Raw genomic sequence first — 22,149 nt, forward strand, 5'->3', positions numbered from 1 at the left:
TTCTGGTGCTCTGGAACTATTTCTATTGCATTTTTCTGCAAGAGGGATGTTACCTCTTGTCTGAGCAATGTTAAATGTTCCTGTGACATTGGACGCTGCTTGGGTGGTATGTTTGGGGGGGTAGATTTTAGTTCCAGACAGTACCTGGATTGAATAATTTGTAACACCCACCTGTCTGATGTGATGTTTTCCCAGGCTGGCAGGTATCGTTGGAGTCTTCCCCCGACAGGAGTGGAATGGGACAGGGGAAGGGAGTCATTGGGCAGGGGTAGAGGCAGAGCGGGAGTTGTTATTTTTACCTCTGCCCTTGTTATTGTTACACCTGTACCCACCCCTTTGGTAGCCCTTGCCGTAAGTGGATTGTGTGGGGGCTTTGTATGAGACAGAAGCTGTGTCTGAGGAATATCCTCTGGTGGCACGTCTATAGGATGAGCGACGAAATGAACATCTGGGAGCCTGCGACTGCAGGGCTCCCATGGATTTGGGGGTGTCTGCATCTTTCTTCATCTTTTCAAGAGATACATCCACATTGGGTCCAAATAGGTGTTGCTCATCAAAGGGTTGATTAAGAATGGCACTTTGTACCTCAGGTTTGAATCCTGATATACGTAGCCAGGCGTGTCTGCGTAGTAAGACGCTGGTGTTAACTGCTCTAGACTCAGTGTCCCCTGCGTCAAGGGCACACCTGATGGAGGTGTTTGTAATGTTTTTACCCTCTTGGATGAGTTTGTGTGCTCTATACTTGTACTTATCAGAGAGGTGTCTCATTAGTGACTAACTCGTCATAATGTGCTCTATCATATCTAGCTAGCAATGCCTGTGTGTTGGCGATACGCCACATGTTTGCTGCTTGAGACGCAGTTCTCTTCCCTGATGCGTCCAGTAACAGACTCTTTTTCTCGTCGGGCAGCATCACCTGATGTTTGCGAGTTTGCTCTCTTGCGTGCGTTGGAAACTACAAGTGAGTCTAGGGGTACTGGCCCTTTAAGATATGCCGGGTCTGAAGAGGCGGCTTTATATTTCTTCTCTATACGAGGGTTAATGATTCGAGTTCTGACTGGGTCTTCAAAGACTTCAGTAGCGTGTTTAATTACTCCCTTGAGCATTGATAAAATGGATGTAGACCTTTGTGCGTTATCAAAGGTATCCATCAGGAAGTCTTCGTCTACAGGGTCTGTATGTATGACTACCCCGTGATATTGTGCAGCCCTGTGTATTAATTCATTAAACCCTAGAGTGTCTTCTGGTGGGGAAGGCCTTGAGGGGTAGAAGTCATCCTGAGGGACATTCGGGACATCTGGAGTGGTATAATCATCCCATGGGTCAGGTGATCCTGTAGGTGTGGCTGGATCAGGCGATCCTGTAGGTGTGGCTGGATCAGGCATGTTACCCTCCATATCATCAGAGCTATCATCCCTATGGTCTATAGAGGATGCTGGGGAATGCTGTGGTATGGGAGCCTGTGGTGATGGCATATGTGGAGGAGAAGGGGAAGGCAGTCTTAAAGGCGAGGTAGCCATGTCCTTCTTTGCATGCGGAGCTGGAGCTGGTTTGTCCAGTGGTCGCTTCTTTGAGGCCAAAATCAACTGTCCTGTGATTGGGTCTCTAGCAGGAGTCTTTTGAGCAGGGTCTGAATAAGATAAGTCTTCTGTCGGAGGCCGATCTTTTGGTGCTGGAGAAGGTTTCTGCACCGAAGTGGCTTGCTTTGGTTTTTTTGACAATGTACTTTGTCGGAGAAGCAGGAGTCTCTCGGCTTCGAATGTTTTTTCCGGTTGGGTGTTTTTGGATCCGGTTGTTTCTTGGGATCCGATGTTTTTTTCGGTTCTGTTCGTTTTTTGGAATCCGAAGCTTTGCTTGGTTCCGACCTGGGTTTCGGTGCCGAAGGAGTTGTGGGTTTCAGCGCCGATGGTTTGGACGTTGGCGTAGCCGGTGTCGATGTCTTTTTCGGTGCCGGTAAGTTGGCGCCGGCACCATGCGAAGGCTGACTCGAGCCCGAGTCGCCTGAAGGCCTAATTGGCTTCTTAGCCGGGCCCGAAGGTGGGGCAGTAGAAGCTGAGTGTCGGTGTGCACCCGAGCCCGAGGACGAGGGTGTAACCGGGGCCTTCTTTGGTGGTGTCGAGGAATGGTCGGGGTCGACGGTCTTACTTACGACCCGCTGCGCTGGAGTGATGTCCTCGACATCCGAATCGTCTTCATGTTCGGAACCGCTGTCGACGTCTTGTTGTTCTGGGACGTTGACGCCTTCCTCAAAGATGTCGTCCGGAATGGAAGTTGAAGATCGAGCCATTGTTCTTCTTGCTCTTCGGTCCCGGATAGTCTTTTTGGAGCGGAAAGAGGCACAAGCTGAACAGTCCTTTGCCTCGTGCTCCGGAGAAAGGTAGAGGTTACACACCTCGTGAAGGTCGGTGTGGGGTAACTTCGACCCACATTGAGGACACTTCTTGAATGGCGTCCTTTCCATGAGCTGGAGTTGAGGCCTAGCTAGGCCCAAAGGCCGTCTACGATGACCAGAATCGAAGTATTCTACGTTGAAGAATAGCATTGAGTGGAAAAGCGTTCTAAACTTATTTTCTGAAAGTTGGTGAGGATTGCGCGCCGAAGGTATTCGGTTTCAACACGGAGCGTTGGAAACACATTCGAGCCCGGTGGCGGAAAAAAACAATCTGGGGATGGAGCCGATGACCATGGGCAGTATCATCCAAAGGAGGAGTCACCTATCCCGCGACTTCCAAAGACTTTTCTACAACAAAAACTGCAAACATCCGGGCCCAACACTAGGTGGCAATCTATGCATAGTGAGCAATCTGCAGCTCATACGCCTCGAACATATTTTTCCTCCTTGGTTTCAGGTGCGAGTCTTTGTAGATATAGCACATTAGAAACTATCAACAGTCCTTTGAAATCATAAGGGAGTCATAGTAAGGTTTTGAGAATTAAATGTTCGGGAGTAAACCCTTTGTCCTTTGTAGAAACAGGGAACAAGGTAGAGGCCTTGCCTATGCCCTTCAGAGGGAGACCAACAGATAATACCTATTAGAGGTAGAGTGTTTAAGCTGAAGGTTCCAGTGTCAGGGTTCATAGAAAAAGGGAGGTCACAATGCATTTACAGCATTCAGATAAGACTTTCATGGCCCTCTGTGTCGTGCTATGCAGGGTCTTGGTCATTTGCAGTAGATAGGTGTAACATTCTGCTACAATGGTGGTTTGTTGGCGGAGCCCAGAAAGATGAGGTGTGTGTGAGATTTATTGTAAAGGTCACAGTTGTAGAGCGATGTGCAGGTGGTATATTGGATGGTGATGCACTTCGGGTAGGGGCGTAATCTGGGGAGGTCCGAAAGGTGTGCTCTGTGGAGATAGTGGATGGATCACTTTAGGCGTTGTGCAGGAGCGGTATGTGTATTGGTCATGTTAACTATTCTGAAGTAAAGAGAGGCATGTGAGAGAGATCCGACATTAGGCATAGATGTTTGTGGAGAATTGTTCGAAGGAAGATCTTCAGGTAGAATTCGGCTTGGTATTTTATCATTACTTGTGTTCGGGCTGTCGGGCTGCTCTCGCATAAATTGGTTATGTGCAGAGCCCAAGTTATTTTTGAGTCGTTGAATAGACACTTTTTCAGTGCGAATTTCAAGAACAGTGGGTTGGCAATTGGATGCAGGAGTGAATTTTAGAGGTCCACGCAAGGGCAGGAAAGTACATGCCTCCCTTTTTATCCCTCTTGGTCACATTGGCATTATTGACTTTGGGAGCGTGCATAGTTAGGGAGCTTGGTCCGGAGAAGATCGGCACCTTGCCAGGGTTGGCTCTCCAGGATTTGGGTGTAGATGATATCTGGGTGTCAGAGTCTTTTAAAGAAGTAAAACAGGTGCCCAGGAAAAGAGCATTGTCGTAACAGAGAGAGAAATTAAAAGTGATTGTGTCCTGTAATTCTTGAGGTCATGTGAGGGAGTGGGCCAGATGGGAGCTATGCAGTGCGTGGTGTGGAGATTGTCGAAGCACGTCTGTACTGCTTTAATGATGTGGCAGTCTAAGTAGAGGGCTAGCAGGGTTTTTCACTGATTTGGCCGGGAAGGAAGAGGCAATCCTGACAGTTCAAGGTCAAATATGGAGGTCTGTTTTTTAAAGGGTCGAGTCTGAGATGGTGCTTGATCATCTGAGGACTAATCTTGGTGTAAGCACTGGGTACGTGGTTTAGATCCGAAAATGGAAGAGTAGATACCCCAGTGGTGAGGAGTTCAATCTATATTGTTATAGCAAACTACGCTAAACGTGCAGATTAGCAAGATTAGGGGTGTCATGGCAGAGGAGGGGTGATAACATTAAGCACTGTGTAATTCCGCAAGTCACAAGGATGCTTTCGGAGCAGTAATCTGGTCGATTTGCAAAATAATTTATAAACCTTTTAATGAATGGCTAGCAGATTTTGTATTACTCTCTAAAGTCCTTTGTGCTAGATAAAGTTGCAATGTCATACAATATGGTTATTGAACAATTCCTCAAAGAATTGTTCAACACTTTAAAGTAAATATTTTGCTTACATGAATTGGAAAGTAGTCTCTGAAAAGTCTCCAGACAGTCCAGTTCCTAACCCACTCCGATCTTCTGCCGCCTGACTGAGGGGTGTCCCAATCCAGGTACAGCCATCCCACATACAAAGCAACCACAACCCAATAGCGCCCCAAAATCAGCATCAGGAAGATTCCCACACAGCACTGTGCTGCAAGAAAAGAAACAAATGTGACATTACACAAAGGCTGTAGCAGTTTTGCAAAATGAAAAATAATTGTCATGATTCACTGAAACTGGCAAAACAAGCCCTAGAATGGTTCAATTACATCATTAGTAATCAGGAGTGATTAATAAACATAGACACACATGTACTTGCTGGGTTTACCCCAAACGAAATGGAAACCTTTCACAATAAGAAAAAACATTTCATAAAATAAAAGTGGTGCTTATATTTTGTTATACTAGCATTCTTCATGTGAACCTAAAATAACAGGTCCTTGAAAACCTTGCAAACACATTTTTCTGCGTTTGGCTAAAAGTTATATATGTGAAGAAAAATTACAATTATATTACTTTAAACATCCTGTCAGCACTAACAAACATAGCTCTGGAGTCATTCAGACAGGTACTTCCGATTGGATTGACTCGTTCTGTAATCTCGTGTGGCCTTCTGAATACAATCCCTGGAGTAAATTCTACCTCAATTTGAATGGAGGTCAGCATTTCCTGAGTGGCATGAAACGTGGTAACAAGCAGTTTAGCTTCTAAACATCCATGTGCTGTCTGCTGGGAGGGGGGCTTGGAGCCCGCCCATTGCTTACCATTCTATGGCACCAAAGTCATTCTTATTTGCGGCCTTCTAATTGGCCAACGTGTGTCAGGTGACAATTCTTTTTCAGTCTGTGGAGCATGGCCTAAGCACAGATTGATTCATCTTAATTAGTGTCCATCTTCTGCTTGCGCGGTGATTGACATATTGTTTCTTCTCTCCGACCCCTCCTTGTCCGCAGTGCTTTTTTCGTCTCCTATCGACCCCTTATCTGCATTGCTTCTTACCCTCCCACCCTAATGTCGGAGGGAGTCGCCGTAGAGACCCCCGATTTTCAACTCTGGAATATCTTTGGTCTAAATCTGACAGTCTGTTCACCTCTTCTCACAACAAGGCAACTGTTACTCAATATCATTCTCTATCATGATTGAGTACTGAGCAGGTTTGCTTCTCCTTCGAAAAGGCCTCTAACATTTGTAGCTACATCTCGTTTATCACCAGCCAGTACATTATATTACTTCCTCACCCACTAGCACCTCCGGGTCAAAACACATTTTCTTGTAAACTAACCAGTTCTTGCAGAAGTGTTGTATATACTAACAAGCTCCTGCACTGGATGAAAGGCATCAGATGTTTATAAAGATTGTAGGTCGAAATCATTTTAACATATTGGATTATAATTGCATTTATATAGAATGAGGCTTTGACGCACTATAGGGCAATTTGGGGGCAACTCAGGCAACATTCCATAATACAAAATGCCACTTCACTCCATGCTATACAAATCCACACCACACAGTCCTACTGCACACTATTCCATTCCACTCCAGGTCACGCACAATGCCACTCCACACAATGCCAAGCAATACCATGCCACACAATGCCACACCATATAGTGCACTCCATGAAACTCCACACTAGAAGACATGATATTAAATAGCATTTTGGCATGTACAAAGGCCTAAAGGCGGTCGCAAAATGAGATTTCTACCCAGTAGAAATTGCATTTTGCGATTCCTTAAATAGGAAATCACAAATAGGGATTACCTATTTGATATTTACTAAGCACATGTACAAAGCATTTCCTAAATACAACATGGGAATTTAGGAAATGCTATCGCCTTTGACTCCAAGTTGATGGTAACCATGTGCAATTTTGAAAATGCACCTAAAATGCATTTTTTCCTGTACCATAAGGCACTCAATTGCCCAGAGGGCAAATGAGCAGTATACACAAGCACCATTCTTTTTTTCCCCCTTTGATTTAGGGGGGCCTTAGGCCCATTGGTAGGAATGCTTTTGCATTCCCAAAATTGTGATTTCCTATTAGGAAATCGTAAATAAGGAAATGCAAAAATCAATCGTATCTTTAGGCCTTAGGCCCATTGGAACAAATGGGTTTGTATTTCCTATATAGTGATTTCCTAATAGTGAATCTGACTCGGTAGGAATCGCTACTAGAAAAATCTCAATTTTTTACATTACACTTTAAATTTCCTAAATAGCGATTTCTTGGGAGTCGCTAGTTAGGAAATGCAAAATTGGAATTTCGTACATCTGGCCCTATGACACTCCACTCAACGTCACTCCTCTACAAGCCACACAATGCCATTCCACACCACACAATGACACTCCTCTTAATGTCACTCCGTGCAAAGTCATTTGATTCGACGCCACACAGGGGCATTCCACGAAACATGCCATTACATTCCACACAATACAATGCCACTCCACTCAATTATAATTTTATTTATATATCACTTAGCACTCCTGACAAGGTGTTGAAGCTCTTTGCGGCATGCCACTCCAGGCAGCACTCCAACAAAGCCAATTGATCTCACATAGATGAGCTATTGTCTTGGCCAGTGCTCATTATCTTTGACGTGTATGGTGTTTGCACCATTCATGGCGGACATACTGTATTTTATACTTACTTTAAAGGACATAGGGTCAGCCTCCTTCAGCCACTGGCTTCTTTTGCTTGAGAGCAATTGACCATTGGATTGAGACAGTGTCAATCACATCTTAAACCAGACTACATGAATATTTTAGTCCTGGTGTGTCTACTATTGGCTGTTTAGATGTGCCCTGGCTCCACTATAATGAATGAGGATCTGTTTTAGGACTGCGAGGAGTCAAGCAAAACTGAGGAGCGAGTTCTGACCAAAGTATCTCAACAATGGATGTTACATTAAACAAACCACCCCCCAAAAAAACTTTCTTTAATATCCATTTTTTAAATGCTTTCGTCTGCTCTCACTTTTCAGTGCTGCTGGGAAAATAAGCGTCAGCAAAGCAAACTGGTTGGATGTTTGTACACCGTGCGCACAACCAACATATATGCCATAGGAACGTCAAACCCATTGGGCTTGTCAGTGCTCGTTCTTTTCAACAAAAAACTAGTAGACCTTGCAGACTGCCCACAATGGGTGATATTTGATCTTCCCGGAGTCCCTATGGACAAAGATTAAAAAACTGCCCTAAATCAGGCAGAGTGGAGCCAGAAATATTGCCCAGTACACTGAAGTGGAAAGGGGAAGCAGTGAGCCAACACTGAAGTTATTTGCCTCTAGGAATGTTCAAAAAGCCCTGTGAGATGTCACTACTGATGTGGCACTGGTAAAGATCACTGTGTGCCTGAAGCCATAAGCCTTCAGTGAGATAGCATCCATACAAATCACCCACTCTGGGAAAAAGCTGTGGTCTAGCTCCCCCGCCCCCAACTGAAAAACCCTCACTCCACAGTGGATCCAACTCCTGCACCATACGCTGCTAGGGGACTTGTCCGTTTTTACCGCTGTGAAACAACATCACCCCATGCGACAAGACACTACTTCAGATATAGATGTTCATTGCTTTTCAGCAAGGACAGATGTTCGTAGGACCTAAAGCAATGTTTTGGAATGATCAACCATTCCACAAATGCAGGCCTTCTTGTTGGTACACTTAACAATAACTACAATGTACAGAGACGTACAGCCTCCGCCATGGTCAAAGGTTGTGCTATTCCCGCACTCTGTATGCCCCACACTTCAATCCCTAGCAAGCACAACCACCCAACCCCATACTATCAGATATTCCTCTCCAATCCCTCTCTCTCGCTCATAGAGAAGATCTCAAAAACCCACTCAAACAAGAAAATACTGGGGATGCCTTGACCAAGATGAATGCAGGTAGGACACCCGGCACAAACGGCTACCCTATGAAATACTATCAGAAGATCTGAGAGCTGTTCTCACTCCAGATTCTCGAAATGTAGCTAAAAGCAGAAGCAGTGCACATTCCCCAGTAGTTTGGATTTAGCAACCATAGTGGTCATTCACAAAACTGCACAAATCCCCCCCACCCAACCCTCCCCCCCCCACCCCCCCCCCCATCCCTGGCTCTGAAGTCACACTTTTCGTCAAGTGTTCCTAACCATCCATATACCTACTAAGATCCGCTTGTACCCGGCTCTTGTCTTAAGAAATACGTAGACGGGGAGTATTGGCACAGCAATCCTGCCTGGATTATTGACTCAAACAGTATTCAGCCAGTAGAGTAGACAGGATCATAGGACCATTAAATCCCAATGGGCCTTTAACATAATTTATTTTAACCTTGCACCCCCCCCCCCACCCTGCTAATAAAAGGGAAATGTTGGGAGTGGAGGAGGTATTTTTAACGTTAGCTCCACAGACTATTCATATTAAAAGAGCTCCCTGGAATACAATCGAGCTCCCTGGAATACAATCAAGCTCACCCTGACGTTTAGGAGTCAGGGAGAACCAGATGATGAAGTATTTCACTACTAGAGTGAGTGAGGGTTGAAAATAAGAAAGGATTATGTGAAGATAAACGCTGGACAGTCAAGATACGTTAGGATCGTTCTTCCACCAAAATAGAGGCAGTCTTTATGCTTCTTCCTCCTGCAACAGCTGTGCCCACTCTGCCCATGACATTCAATCCACTGACGAGGTGCCCCTTGAGCATCATAACCAGTGATATTTCAAGGACAAGCCACTGCACATCTTCCCCTCTATAAAATTAAGAAAATACCATCCAAGGAAAAAAGATTCCCAAGGACAGGTTATTATGCAAATAAAAGCAACAAAAATAATAGTTCCGTAAAAACATGAAACTACAAATTACTAAAACAATGAGTTTCTAAACACTTGTAAAATCCTTATGTCAGAGGTAACTAATAAGAGCACAAATTACAAAAGCATTTACAGCTCCATGTCCAACGAAGTATTTGACCCCCAAATCATAGTCCATAAAATAGTTGGCGCTTTCGTTGGACGGAAACTGTGACGCCCATCTCCGGCAGTCTCCTCACTCCTTTTTACAGCTGAATTGAGATAGAGATCATGTTGAACTCTACCCTCAAACCTAGCCAGTCTGGACATACTCCAAACACTTCCATCACACAAAATAACTGCATTTTTCTTTACACAAACAATTCGCTTGGGACCCCAAAATTTAGATTTCAATTTGGGTGCCCATCATGGCCTTTTCACAAAAACATAGTCCCCCACGTCATTCTCTGTGAGAGAGACACACACACACAAAAACGCTGCTTCTATTTAAATTGATGTCCCTCCACCTCACTTGAATCAACCATGTACATCCTCTCTTCACATTTCGATCAAACAGGATTAAGTTTGAACCCCCTGAAAGCCTGCCCCTTTAACATTAGAACTGTGACAATTTGGTCATAATGTTGGATGTATAGCGGTGTGCCCACAATTCGTCTCGGAGCATAGCTCTCAGCGGAATACACTTCTCCATCGCTAACTGGGCGGATGCCTTAACCAACCTGTTCATGGATTCAGCCAACACATTAGCCTGCAGCGAGTAGAGTAGTCTGTGTAAATGAGTGATGCCCAGCTCCTCTAGAAATTCCTTAATTTCGCCTGAGACAAAGTAGACACAATGGTCTGTGATAATGGATTTGGGAATTCTCTCTGAAGCAAACACATCTTTTAGGAATTCCAACACTCTTCTGTTGTCCCAGTGCTCACACAACATGCCATAACCCATTTGGAAGTGTAATCGACCAACACAAATCTTACACTAGGTGACAGCAGGTCGAAAAGGTCCAACAATGCCTAAACCCAATTTGACCCACAGTTCCTCTGGGAACTCTACTGGTGACCTGAGTCGTTCTGGTCCTTTTGGACTCGTCACTCGCTGCACACTGGATGCAATCTCTCACTACCCCCTCCATTTGACTATCCCCGGAAATTTATCAGCGTCACTGCGTAGCCCACCAGATCCACCTTCCTGCCCCCAGATCCTTCAGGACTGCCATACACCTTCTCCCAATTCTTGTCCCCCACCAGAGTGAACAGGAATCATGAATCAGCCAAAACAGTAAGACTCCTCCAACCCATCAACACCTCGCATTCAAGCATTGCGATGGGATCAAGATCAACCACCTCCTCAACCTGCTTAAATTATGTGTGGGAGGATCCGATCTTCAGGACCACACTGACTTTCTTCAGGCCCGTCCAACACCTCATGCACCTTCATATTTTTACACACACAGGCAAAATGCCCTTTTTTCCCCCGCAACTATGACATTCTACATTCCTGGCCATGCAATGAGGACTATTCGCAAGATAAGATCTACCACATTGAAAACATTTGAATTTGGAGTCCTTCCCTACACAAAGTCCCGCAGCACCTTCACCACCCCCAGGTTCCTGAGGGGTGCTCATAGTTGCGCTTGTGCTAGGCTCAAGTACCTTATAGTGTGTGAGTAGGTTTATGCTTGAGCATGTGCTCATGCTCCAATGTGTGTGATTCTAGATTGGAATGAAGATTACATGAGAAGCTGTTTGCCTGCAGCTGTGTCCGCACTTCCCTGCTGTTTGGGAGTTTAAGCCTTCAATAAAGAGGTCTCTAATTACTCCTCGTCTGGACATCATTTGAACACAACAATGGCAACAATGGTTGCTTAAACCCCAGAGACGAATCCACGCAGAAATTCTTCAAAAAGAAATATATAAGAAGAGGAGGGAGGATTTTCAACTACACGTTCGTATAGAACAGCGTTTAAAAAAAAATATATATATATATATAACGCTGCATATTTCACGTACGGTATTACAGCGTTAAAAAGGGAAGATGAAGCTGCATTCCAAGTAAGTTACGACGCTTCTTTGAATTACAAGTGTTTTCCACAGAAGGAACTATTTTCTTGCTAATTACCTTGTCAATGTGTGCATTTTTCGAGCGGCGGCAGTGTTCGGGCTTCTTGGTCACAGCCGAATTCAAAGCATGACCGTCTTCAGCTGACGTCACCAAGCAATCTTAATACGCATAGCAAAACGTCGTCACGTCTGTTACGAGGTCACGCAAGGTCACGCTACGCTACGTAATTATGTTACCATGGCTATGGCAACCATGAATTTACCAGCCCTACAACAATTTATGGTAAAAGACTGCGAGGTCTCTAGCCAGAGATGGGAAGAATGGAGGGATTATTTGATTAATTACCTTGATACCTTTGAGAGTAAAGAATTACCTCCTGAAAGGAAAAAGAAAATCTTGTTACATGGTTTAGGTCCTGGTGATTTAAGAGTATACAATAGAATTGAAAAGAAAACTTCTGGCCAGTAGCGAAGTGAACTTATTCACTCAAGCTATTGCTGATCTCAATGCGTACTTTGCACCCACGGTATGCAAGGCTGTGTACAGATTTAATTTTTACCACAGAAAGCAAGAATCCTGCGAGAAAGTAGAAGAATACATTGCCTCTCTTAGAAGATTAGCTTTATCCTGCAAGTTTGGTGTCATTGAAGAAGAATTGATCCGGGACCAATTGGTCATGCACTGTAAAAACCAAAATTAGCAAGATAAAACTTTGGATTAACAGAGACACAAGTCTACGGGAAATATCAGCCATCATCAGCAAGAGTGAATTAACGTCCAGATGTGCCAAAACAGTCATTGCCAATGCAAAAATAGACAACAGTGACGAAATGGTTAAAATTGTAAGAGTTACTAACCACAACAGTTCTGAAAAGATGAAGAAGAAGTATGATAAACAAACACTTAAAGGAAAAACAAAAACAATGAGCGTACAGATACATTTTCAGACATTAAAGGGATATGTTATCATTGTGGTAGCTCTTCACATCTGGCTAATGACAAGAAATGCCCAGCTTTTGGTGAAAGATGTGCTTACTGTAAAATGTCTGGTCATTTTGCTCGTGCATGGCGCAATTCTAAATCTGTAAAGTGCGTAGTTGATGAGTTTGAACATGAGGATGTAAGTGCCGACTGATGGAGATGAAAATAAGGTTTGTTGCATCAATGATAATGAAACCATAGTACAGGGTAAACTAAGGAAAAAGCCTGTTTGTGTGATAAAAGCAATAGGTGTAGATGTAAGTTTGATGGCAGACTCTGGATCACCCTACACTATTGTAAATAAAAACAAATGGGATGAATTGTTCAGTTCCAGAATAGGTTCCAATCTTGAAAACCCTGATGTACACCCAGTGACCTACACAGGAGAACCTATAGACCTATTAGGTTTCCGCAAACTCACTTTTGAGTTTAAAGGAAGGGTAGCTATATGTAAATTGTATGTGTCTAAAGCTGGACCCTGTGTATTGGGTTGTGGGATCAGGGTGAACTTGGGATACCTTTAGATCCTAATAGTCAGGACCCCGTTTTGAATGTTGATCCAGTACAAGAAGACCAGTGAGAGGATTTTACCTTGAAGTGGTCTAAAGTTTTCTCTGGGGGTATAGGTGAGCTTAAAGGATTCTCCCATAAAATAATCCTCAAAGACAATGCCAGACCTTGCATTCATAAAGTTAGGAACATTCCTTCGGGGGTTAAAGACGAAGTTCAGGGTGAAATACAAAAACTTGTTGATAAGAACATAAATGAAAGCATAGAATCGTCCGATTTAGTCGCCCCCCTTGTCGTCGCACGCAAGGCCAATGGCAAGATCCGTTTGTGTGTGGATCTAAGAGAACTTAATATGAATATTTTCATTGATGTATTTCCCCTTCCTAGGATATCTGAATTACTTTCAGCCACTAAGGATATGGTATGGTTCTCCACTGTTGACTTAACATCAGAGTATCATCAAGTTCCGCTTCATGAAGACAGTAGACATTTCACAGCCTTTGTCACACCGATTGGTTTATTCCAATTTAAACGTGTTCCTTTCGGGTTGGGATCGGCTGCTGCAATGTTCCAGCGAATCATGTACCAAATTTTCAAGGACACAAAAACAGTACGTTTCTCATGTCCCTTGAAAGTGATTTATTACTCAGGGGAGGCAAGTTAGTTCCTCCTAAAATCTTTCATGATAGAGTTATTAACCTTTGTCACGAAGGTCACTTAGGGATTGTCAAAACTAAATGCAGAATTAGGCAATCCTACTGGTGGACTGGTGTCGACAGGGACATTGAGAGGGTTGTACGTGAGTGTTTCCAATGTGCTAATTCTGATAAGAGCTTAACTACTTCCAAAACCACTTTACATCCCATTGTGATTCCTGACATGCCTTGGGAGAGGATTGGCGTTGACATATTTGGACCGGTTAAAACTGTAGATGGTGTGCAAAAATACATCTTAGTGGTAGTTGCTCATTTCTCTAAATGGCCAGAGTCCAACATTGTAGAGAAAGCGGATACTGAAAATTTGTTGTACTTTTTGGGAGAAATGTTTAGAAGGGAGGGTCTTCCTACAGATTTAGTTTCCAACAATGGTGGGCAGTTTATGGGGGAATGTTTAAAAAAATTCATAAAAGACACTGGTATTTTTCATAGGACAACCTCTGTACATCACCCAGAAGGCAATGGAAGCGTTGAGCGCTCCAATAGAGTGATAAATGGCATATTGAACTTTCAAACAGTAATGAGAAAGATTGGGAGGATGAATTGAGAAAAAATGTGTGCTTATAGAGTCACCAAATGTCAATCCACTGGATACTCCCCATTTGAACTTATGAGGGGACGCTCTCCCCATACTAAGGATAATATGGGTTGGCTTGACTGCACAAAAATGGTTCCCTGGTCTGTTAAAAATGTCAAACAATCCCTTGAAGCCAATCAAAATCACTTAGTTGAGACACATACTAACAAATGAAGGAGAGTTCATTTGCAAGTTGGTGACACCGTCAAAGTTAAGAAGGGGAGAACTGTATGTAAAGGTGAGAGTATGTATTCCGCACCTCTCAAAGTGATTAAAAGTCTTTGTAATTCCACACTGTTGAGTGATGGTAAAGTGTGGAATGCTAACAGAATTGCTTTATTCAAAGGACGAATCAATGTGGAACGTGCTTTGAACAGGGTGACACAGGCAGAGAGGTACGACTGGATTGATGACACAGATACCAGTGTTGCTCCCAATCTATTAATATTCCAATTGAACCTTCGAGCAGTGGTGAACAATGTTGTGGGTACGACTCTTCTACTGTACAGAGAGATATTCATGTGAACAACGATGTTGTAGTTGTTACTCATACTAAACGTGTGTGCACCAGGCCTAAGAGATTTGATGATTAGGTTACACACATTTATTGCCAATATGTATATTTTATTTTGCAGTATGTAGTATTCTAACCTATTATAGTTGAGTTTTTTTGTAACTTTATATCCACCATTTATGTAATGAATTGTAGTTTCTTTTTGTTTATTGTAGGGAAAGGGAAGTGTTATGTTTGAGCTCGAGCTAGGCTCGAGCACCTTCAAGTGTGGGTAGGTTTATGCTTGAGCGTGTGCTCGTGCTCTGATGTGTGTGATTCTAGATTGGAATGGAGATTACATGAGAAGCTGTTTGCCTGCGGCTGTGTCCGCACTCCCTGCTGTTTGGGGGTGTAAGCCTTCAATAAAGAGGTCTCTAATACTCCTCGTCTCGACATCATTTGAGCACAACACTCATCTGGCCACTACTGGTAGCTTTGTCAGTTGACAACTTGTCCGAATTTGCTTTATCTGGCAGCGCACACACCCAGTCCGCAGAACGAGAGGTGTTACCTCGTATTCCCTTTACCCTTCCTACTGCATGTGCCATACCTTCCACGATTTCAATAGCTTGTTTAAGTTAAAGATTTATTGCCAACAATTACTCTTAGACACTTTGGAACATTTGTGCAACATACCAAGTGATACCTATTGAGGGAATCGGATAACTCCCCAACCTCGCAGATTCACACCAGGTTCCTTAGAGGAGCTAGTTGGCTACTCGTTTCTCTTTAGTTTGGGCCCTCATCAAAAAAACGTGTGCCTCTCCATAACCACATTGATAAGCAGGCCACAATGCTTCTCCAGCATGGTGAGAGACATTTTATTGTAAATGAAGAGGGATACCAGGAGTAAGCTTAGAGATATTTAAAAGCACCCACCGGAGGAGACACCAACAGCCATAAAGCCTCTACGCATAACTCTGAGAACCCCTCCTCGAGTTCGGATGATGCACTTGCATTCTAGATGTGCATTATCAATTCAAGGAGAAATTACAACACATTTCAAACACATCTCTTGGCTCCCCTTTCTCATTGCCAGTGTCCATTTTTTCTAGGCTCTCATAAATGTTTTGCCCTTGTATTACAAAGTCATGCAACAGTACCACCCGTTTCCTAGCTGCCGAGAATTTCTAACCCCCGTGGCCACTAAATAAGAGTCAAAGAGGCGTTTCCACCTCTTCCATTGCAAGAAAGGCTCTCCTGATTCGGATACAAATTGTGGGGTTGTGACATGTTTGCCACAGCCATGTCTGAATCCTGCAAAGCAACTAAAGATAACGAGCTACAATAATATACTAATACAACAAGTCAAAACAATTAGATAAAACAATTGATTGACATAAGACACTCCCAGAAATGTTTTTCCCCATGTGCAATCATGTTCCTCTGTGTTTAGGATTCACCACAGCCAAGAAATTCCACTTCTGTACTACTGTTTATTAGAATGCATCTCAAACACTCTGATGAATGCCGAGTGCTTGTCCCTGCTGATCCGTTATGCTCTGCCTTCGGGTCTTCCCTTGTAGTAGCGCGTTCAGCACACTCTCAGCATGGTTTAGACCCAGGTTACCCTAGCGACCAGGTGAACAACCATTAGCGTGCTAAGGTTAGCGCATGCTCAGCTAGCAATCATACGGCAGCCAAGATGATCCAATGCGGTGCTGCCTTGGAAGGAGCGCATTGTACACATCACACTGCCCTTTGTGTGTATAAGTCATAGAGGTTACACTTGTGGCGACTCCCACGGCATGCTCTGACTCCGTCCCGCACTATGCTACGCGTGTGCCAACAGCACTCACTTCATACAACACGTTCTGCTCTCGCTCTTCAGCGCACTACATGCACCTCCAACAGTCATCGCTTACAATGGTGAATCTATTATGCTGCGTTAGTTTAACGTACCTTGTTTAAACGAAAGCTAGTGCAGCTCAACAACCTAACGCTTCTAAAAGCAATGTTTAAAAAAAACTTTAAGAGCACTCATAAATCACAGGAGTTCAAAACGGACGCAGCAACGTTAAAAAAAACTTTAAGAGCACTCATAAATCACAGGAGTTCAAAACGGACGCAAGGTTGTAAAAGTGATATTGGTAGCCGATTCCGGATCACCATATACCATTGTGAATTTAGACATGTGGAAGGAGAATTTTGAGGATCAAATTGGAGTGGAGTTAATGGAATGTGATATAAATCCAAGAAGTTACACTGGGCAAAGCATTCCTATGGTGGGGTGTAGAGATGTGAGATTTGAATTCAAAGGGAGAGTAGCGAAGGGAAGAATGTATGTTGCCGAATATGGACCAAGTGTATTAGGATGGAACGACCAGGCAAGTTTAGATATAATATCAAATCCGAATGCGAGAGAACAAGTTATGGTAATCGGTGAGTGTGATGATTTAAAAAATTAGATAAAAGAGGAGTATGGTGATGTATTTTCAAGCAAAATTGGTGTACTTAAAGGATTCAAACTTGAAATTAAGTTGAAAGATAATGCAGTTCATGTGAACTATAAAGTCGGGAATGTTCCGTGTGCTGTGAGGAGTGAATTGGGAAAAGAGTTGAACGGGTTGGAAACATCAGGTATAATTGAGAGGATTGAGTCGTCTGTGTGGATGTTTAGAGCGTATTTGTGGGAGAGTGAGTTTGATGTGAGAACTGAGAATAAGCCTTTGGTGAATTTATTACTACTGGTGGTATGATAAGAGCTTTAGCAAGAATAGTAAGATTTTCAATGAGAAGTGAGTTGAGTGTAGACTCAGGATTTGTGTTAAGGGGAGGAAAAGTGATACCACCTAAGAGTTTGAGGAAAAGAATAGTAGATCTTTGTCTTGAAGGGCATTTTGGTATTGTGGGGACAAAGAAAAGGGTTAAACGTTCGTATTGGTGGCCAGGTGTAGACAGAGGTGGAGAGAGTTGTGAGGGAGTGTGAAGAATGTGCTGATTCAGACAAAAGTTTAACGACAATGAGACCACAATTGTCACCTGTACAGTGAACAAGAATGGTTTGGAACTTGATTGCTATTGATTTTGTTGGTTCAATACGGATTGAAAGTGGTGAAAGTAGGTTCATTATAGTTTTGATAGACTATTTTAGCAAGTGGGTTGATTTGGAAGTTGCAGAGAAAGCGGATGCGGAACCTGTAGTAATCTTTCTAAGTGGAGTATTTATGAGTAAAGGTTTGCCTAAAAGAGTGATTAGTGGAAATGGAACACATTTTACGACTGTGAAATTTGAGGAATTTTTGATCAGAAATGGAACAACAAATGGTTTGACCTCTGTTTACCGTCCAGCGGGTATTGGTGCGGTTGAGCGATTTAATCGTGTTACAAAGGGAACAATTCAGATTGCGTGTGAGAATGAGAGGAACTGGGAGGTAGAATTTGTGATGATGAGTGGTAGAGAGCCTTTCACTGAAGATAATATTGGATGGATGGAGAGTACAAAATACATTCAATGGTCACCTAAGAATGTCAAGGAAAACATCATTAAGGCACTACAAGTGTACAATATAAAAAAAAAATACAGGAGATGGATGTTGATGGAGCTGGAGCTGCGGGTGGAGCTACAGATATGTTTGATGAATGGCTGTGGGAGGATGAAGTAGAGGAAGGAATGGATGGAGCTGCGGGTGGAGCTGCAGATATGTTTGATGAATGGCTGTGGGAGGATGAGGTAGAGGAAGGAATGGAAACAGAAGAGGAGAGTAGTCCAGGAAGTGGACAGGCTGATGATTTGGGAAACAATGAATTGTGTGAACCACAAATTTTTGAAGGTTCAAAGAGACTGGGAAGGTTTGGTAGAGTTATTAATACTCCTCACAAATTCAGAGATTACATGTTAGAGTATGTATCTTATTTTTTTTTATATTGTTTTATTTTGTTATTTTTATTTTTGGGTTTGTTCCTTTTGTTTTTTGTTTGGAAGGGGGAAGATGTGTCGTGTTGGAGCATTCTATGTTTGGAATGCAACAACATCATTCGTAGAATTAGGAATGTAGAGGGGATTCTGGGAGGGACAGTTGGAGGAAGTTGAAGCAATGTGAAGCTGTAATGTTTATCTGGGAGCAGAGTTGCCAATAAAGAAGATTGATACTATTTTAAGGAGGTGTTCTTCTTTACAGGTTGGGTTCCTAAAGAATCCAAAAGAAGTGTTGGTGCCCAGTACCTCGCAGGCCAGCTTGTCGCCAAACATTTAAGCTGGACAACAGAGATACGTGGAGATCTTTAGTCCACCAAGAGACAATCTCTATGCTTCTTCCTCCTTCAACAGCTGTTGCCACTCTGCCCATGACATTTCACCCGTTGCCTAGGTGTCCCTGGAGCATCACAATCAGTGACATTCCAAGAACAAGCCAAAGCACATTACTTTTCAGTTTCCCCACTTTTCTTTGACAAAAAATGACACCAAGCAAGATTCACCACTCTAGAAAGACAAAAACCAGCCAACATTCTGCTTAAGCAAGAATTAATTCTTGCAGTTTCACCACGGTTAGCAATAACACACAAACTCTGAGAACTGTATTGGGCCAGAAACAGGAAGTGAAATGCAATCAGCAAGTGATGCAGAATACTACTGAAACAGAGCTCAGACTGCCCTACCAAATGTCTCATATCTAAGGTCACTTAAGCCCATCTAGGTAAATTACCAGCATCGCTGCACTGGGCAAAGATTGTCTTGTACAGACAGTAATAACAAAGAAATAGTGGACATTCTCTCTTTCCATGCCTCTCAGAGTTCCCTGCTGTAACGGATAGCACAGCGATACAAAAGGGGATGATGGACGGAGCGTTTGAGCAAATCAAACACTCACACCCAGTCAACCGCTTTGGCCGCCATAAGTGTGGCAGGGTATGCTCAGACGTGAGTCCCTTGCTCACTTTGCCACTGGATTCAAGCAAGCCGGGCTGAAGACAGCTGGAATGCCAGAAACCGGTCCTCGGAAGCTTGTTTCCGGTCCAGGGGAGGCATGGCTTGGCAGTTCGGGCTGGACTGTTCCCATGAGGCACAGGGTCAGACTGATTTGCATATAGCCATGTCTGAACTGGGGTGGGCTAAAGAACGGTGATGGATCAAACCCAGATCTTTTGACTGGGTGTGAGTGTTTGATTGGTTCAGATGCTCCGTCCATCACCACCCCCTTTTGTAACGGATAGCACAGCAGGAGACCAGTTTCAGTTATGGTATAGCCCAACCCCCATATGTGGCCGACACTCAATAGAGACACTGCCAAAGCTGCCTGGTGGCCTCCACACTTGTGTAGATTGGTGGGACAATCTACCTGTGACTGACTCATTTTTAGGTCTCGCCTGTCGATGCGCATGCGCATCGAGCAAGCGAGACTATAGGGGCTCATCCACTCTTTATCCACACTGCAAGGAATCGTGGCGATTCCTTGCAGTGCCCGTGACTTTTAAGGTCAATGCGCATGCGCATTAAGCTTATGCGCATGCGCATTGACCTTAAAAGTCACGGGCGCGTGCATGTCCGTCTTTGTTTACCCGCTCCGCCCCCTCCCGCCGTGTCGCCTTGCCTACTCTCTGAGACAGCCTCCCCCAGCTCCGCCCCCTCACTACTTGATTGCACGGCCGCTAGGCCGTGCCTCCCCTACTCTCCTCCCCCCTCCTCCCCTGCCTGCCTGCCGCTAGGCCGTGCCTCCCCTACTCTCCTCCCCCCTCCTCCTCCTACTCTCCTCCCCTGCCGTGTCGCATTTCTCCTCCCCCCTCCCCTCTCCTCCGTCCGTCCGTCTTGTTATTTCATGTCGATTTCTAGTGAGCCATGTGGATTTTAGTAGCATGCTAGCTCTAAAGTATGACAAAACATAACTTTACTTGTCAGAGATCACTGATACGATAAAGGCAATCATATACAAACATTCTACAGAGATTGGCGGTGAAGGCGTTCTTTTTAGAGCAATCTTATAATTTGGTGAGAAGCTAGTCCGGCTGAGACTAGCCTTCGCCATATTTCCCAGAAAGTATACCACAATTCGGTTGACTAGGCCTCCATCGGTCGGAATACATCCCCCCTCCTCCCCTGCCTGCCTGCCGCTAGGCCGTGCCTCCCCTACTCTCCTCCCCCCTCCTCCTCCTACTCTCCTCCCCTGCCGTGTCGCATTTCTCCTCCCCCCTCCCCTCTCCTCCGTCCGTCCGTCTTGTTATTTCATGTCGATTTCTAGTGAGCCATGTGGATTTTAGTAGCATGCTAGCTCTAAAGTATGACAAAACATAACTTTGCTTGTCAGAGATCACTGATACGATAAAGGCAATCATATACAAACATTCTACAGAGATTGGCGGTGAAGGCGTTCTTTTTAGAGCAATCTTATAATTTGGTGAGAAGCTAGTCCGGCTGAGACTAGCCTTCGCCATATTTCCCAGAAAGTATACCACAATTCGGTTGACTAGGCCTCCATCGGTCGGAATACATCCCCCCTCCTCCCCTGCCTGCCTGCCGCTAGGCCGTGCCTCCCCTACTCTCCTCCCCCCTCCTCCTCCTACTCTCCTCCCCTGCCGTGTCGCATTTCTCCTCCCCCCTCCCCTCTCCTCCGTCCGTCCGTCTTGTTATTTCATGTCGATTTCTAGTGAGCCATGTGGATTTTAGTAGCATGCTAGCTCTAAAGTATGACAAAACATAACTTTGCTTGTCAGAGATCACTGATACGATAAAGGCAATCATATACAAACATTCTACAGAGATTGGCGGTGAAGGCGTTCTTTTTAGAGCAATCTTATAATTTGGTGAGAAGCTAGTCCGGCTGAGACTAGCCTTCGCCATATTTCCCAGAAAGTATACCACAATTCGGTTGACTAGGCCTCCATCGGTCGGAATACATATTTCACAAACATTCGCGAAATAACTCCCTCGCCTGTAGAAATATATTTTTATCTCACAGCTGTGGTGCAATAAAACCCCCCGCACTTGCCACACATTTTATAAACTCGCTTTCTTCCTAATTATCGGTGGATTTACCACAACGCAACTGAATTCCGCTTGTACATATTTTCCGGGTTTGTTTGCATGTGTACCCATGGTGACTCATGCTTCAAGCTTCCTGCAGCAACAATGCGAGTAATGACGGCGATCTGACATTTCACGTGACAGCCTGCCGGAATGAGTAGGTGTCAGAGACGTTAGTTACTGCTGCTTCAGAAAGGATGAGAGACGCCCGTCGCGCCGTGCACAGGCACTTGAGAAAGAGCAGCGGAGGGCAGTGTGTAAATAAGCACATGCCAGGTGACTGTCCAATTTCACAGCCTATTGAGATGTACCCAGGCATTGAAGCCCCGGTGATTCACGCGCACACTGCAGCTCGCGCTGTGCCTCTATATAAGGCTGCTTCCTTTGCACTGGCAGGGCCCGAGCGCCGCGACATCAAAGGGAAGCTTGGTTTTGTCT

General features: G+C 44.2%; 1 protein-coding gene across 1 annotated transcript in view; it reads right to left on the reverse strand.

Annotated features, from left to right (window-relative positions):
* The window catches only part of LOC144791308 (2-acylglycerol O-acyltransferase 1-like), a 143,595-nt gene that overhangs the window by 85,969 nt on the left and 35,477 nt on the right, over positions 1-22,149 (reverse strand). The window contains exon 2 of the mRNA XM_078665974.1: positions 4,539-4,717. Within this exon, the coding sequence (XP_078522100.1) occupies positions 4,539-4,717 (179 nt within the window). The remainder of the gene's footprint in view (positions 1-4,538; positions 4,718-22,149) is intronic.

The sequence above is a fragment of the Lissotriton helveticus genome, chromosome 11 (genome assembly GCF_964261635.1).
Source record: "Lissotriton helveticus chromosome 11, aLisHel1.1, whole genome shotgun sequence".
In the NCBI taxonomy this organism is placed as follows: Eukaryota; Metazoa; Chordata; class Amphibia; order Caudata; family Salamandridae; genus Lissotriton; species Lissotriton helveticus.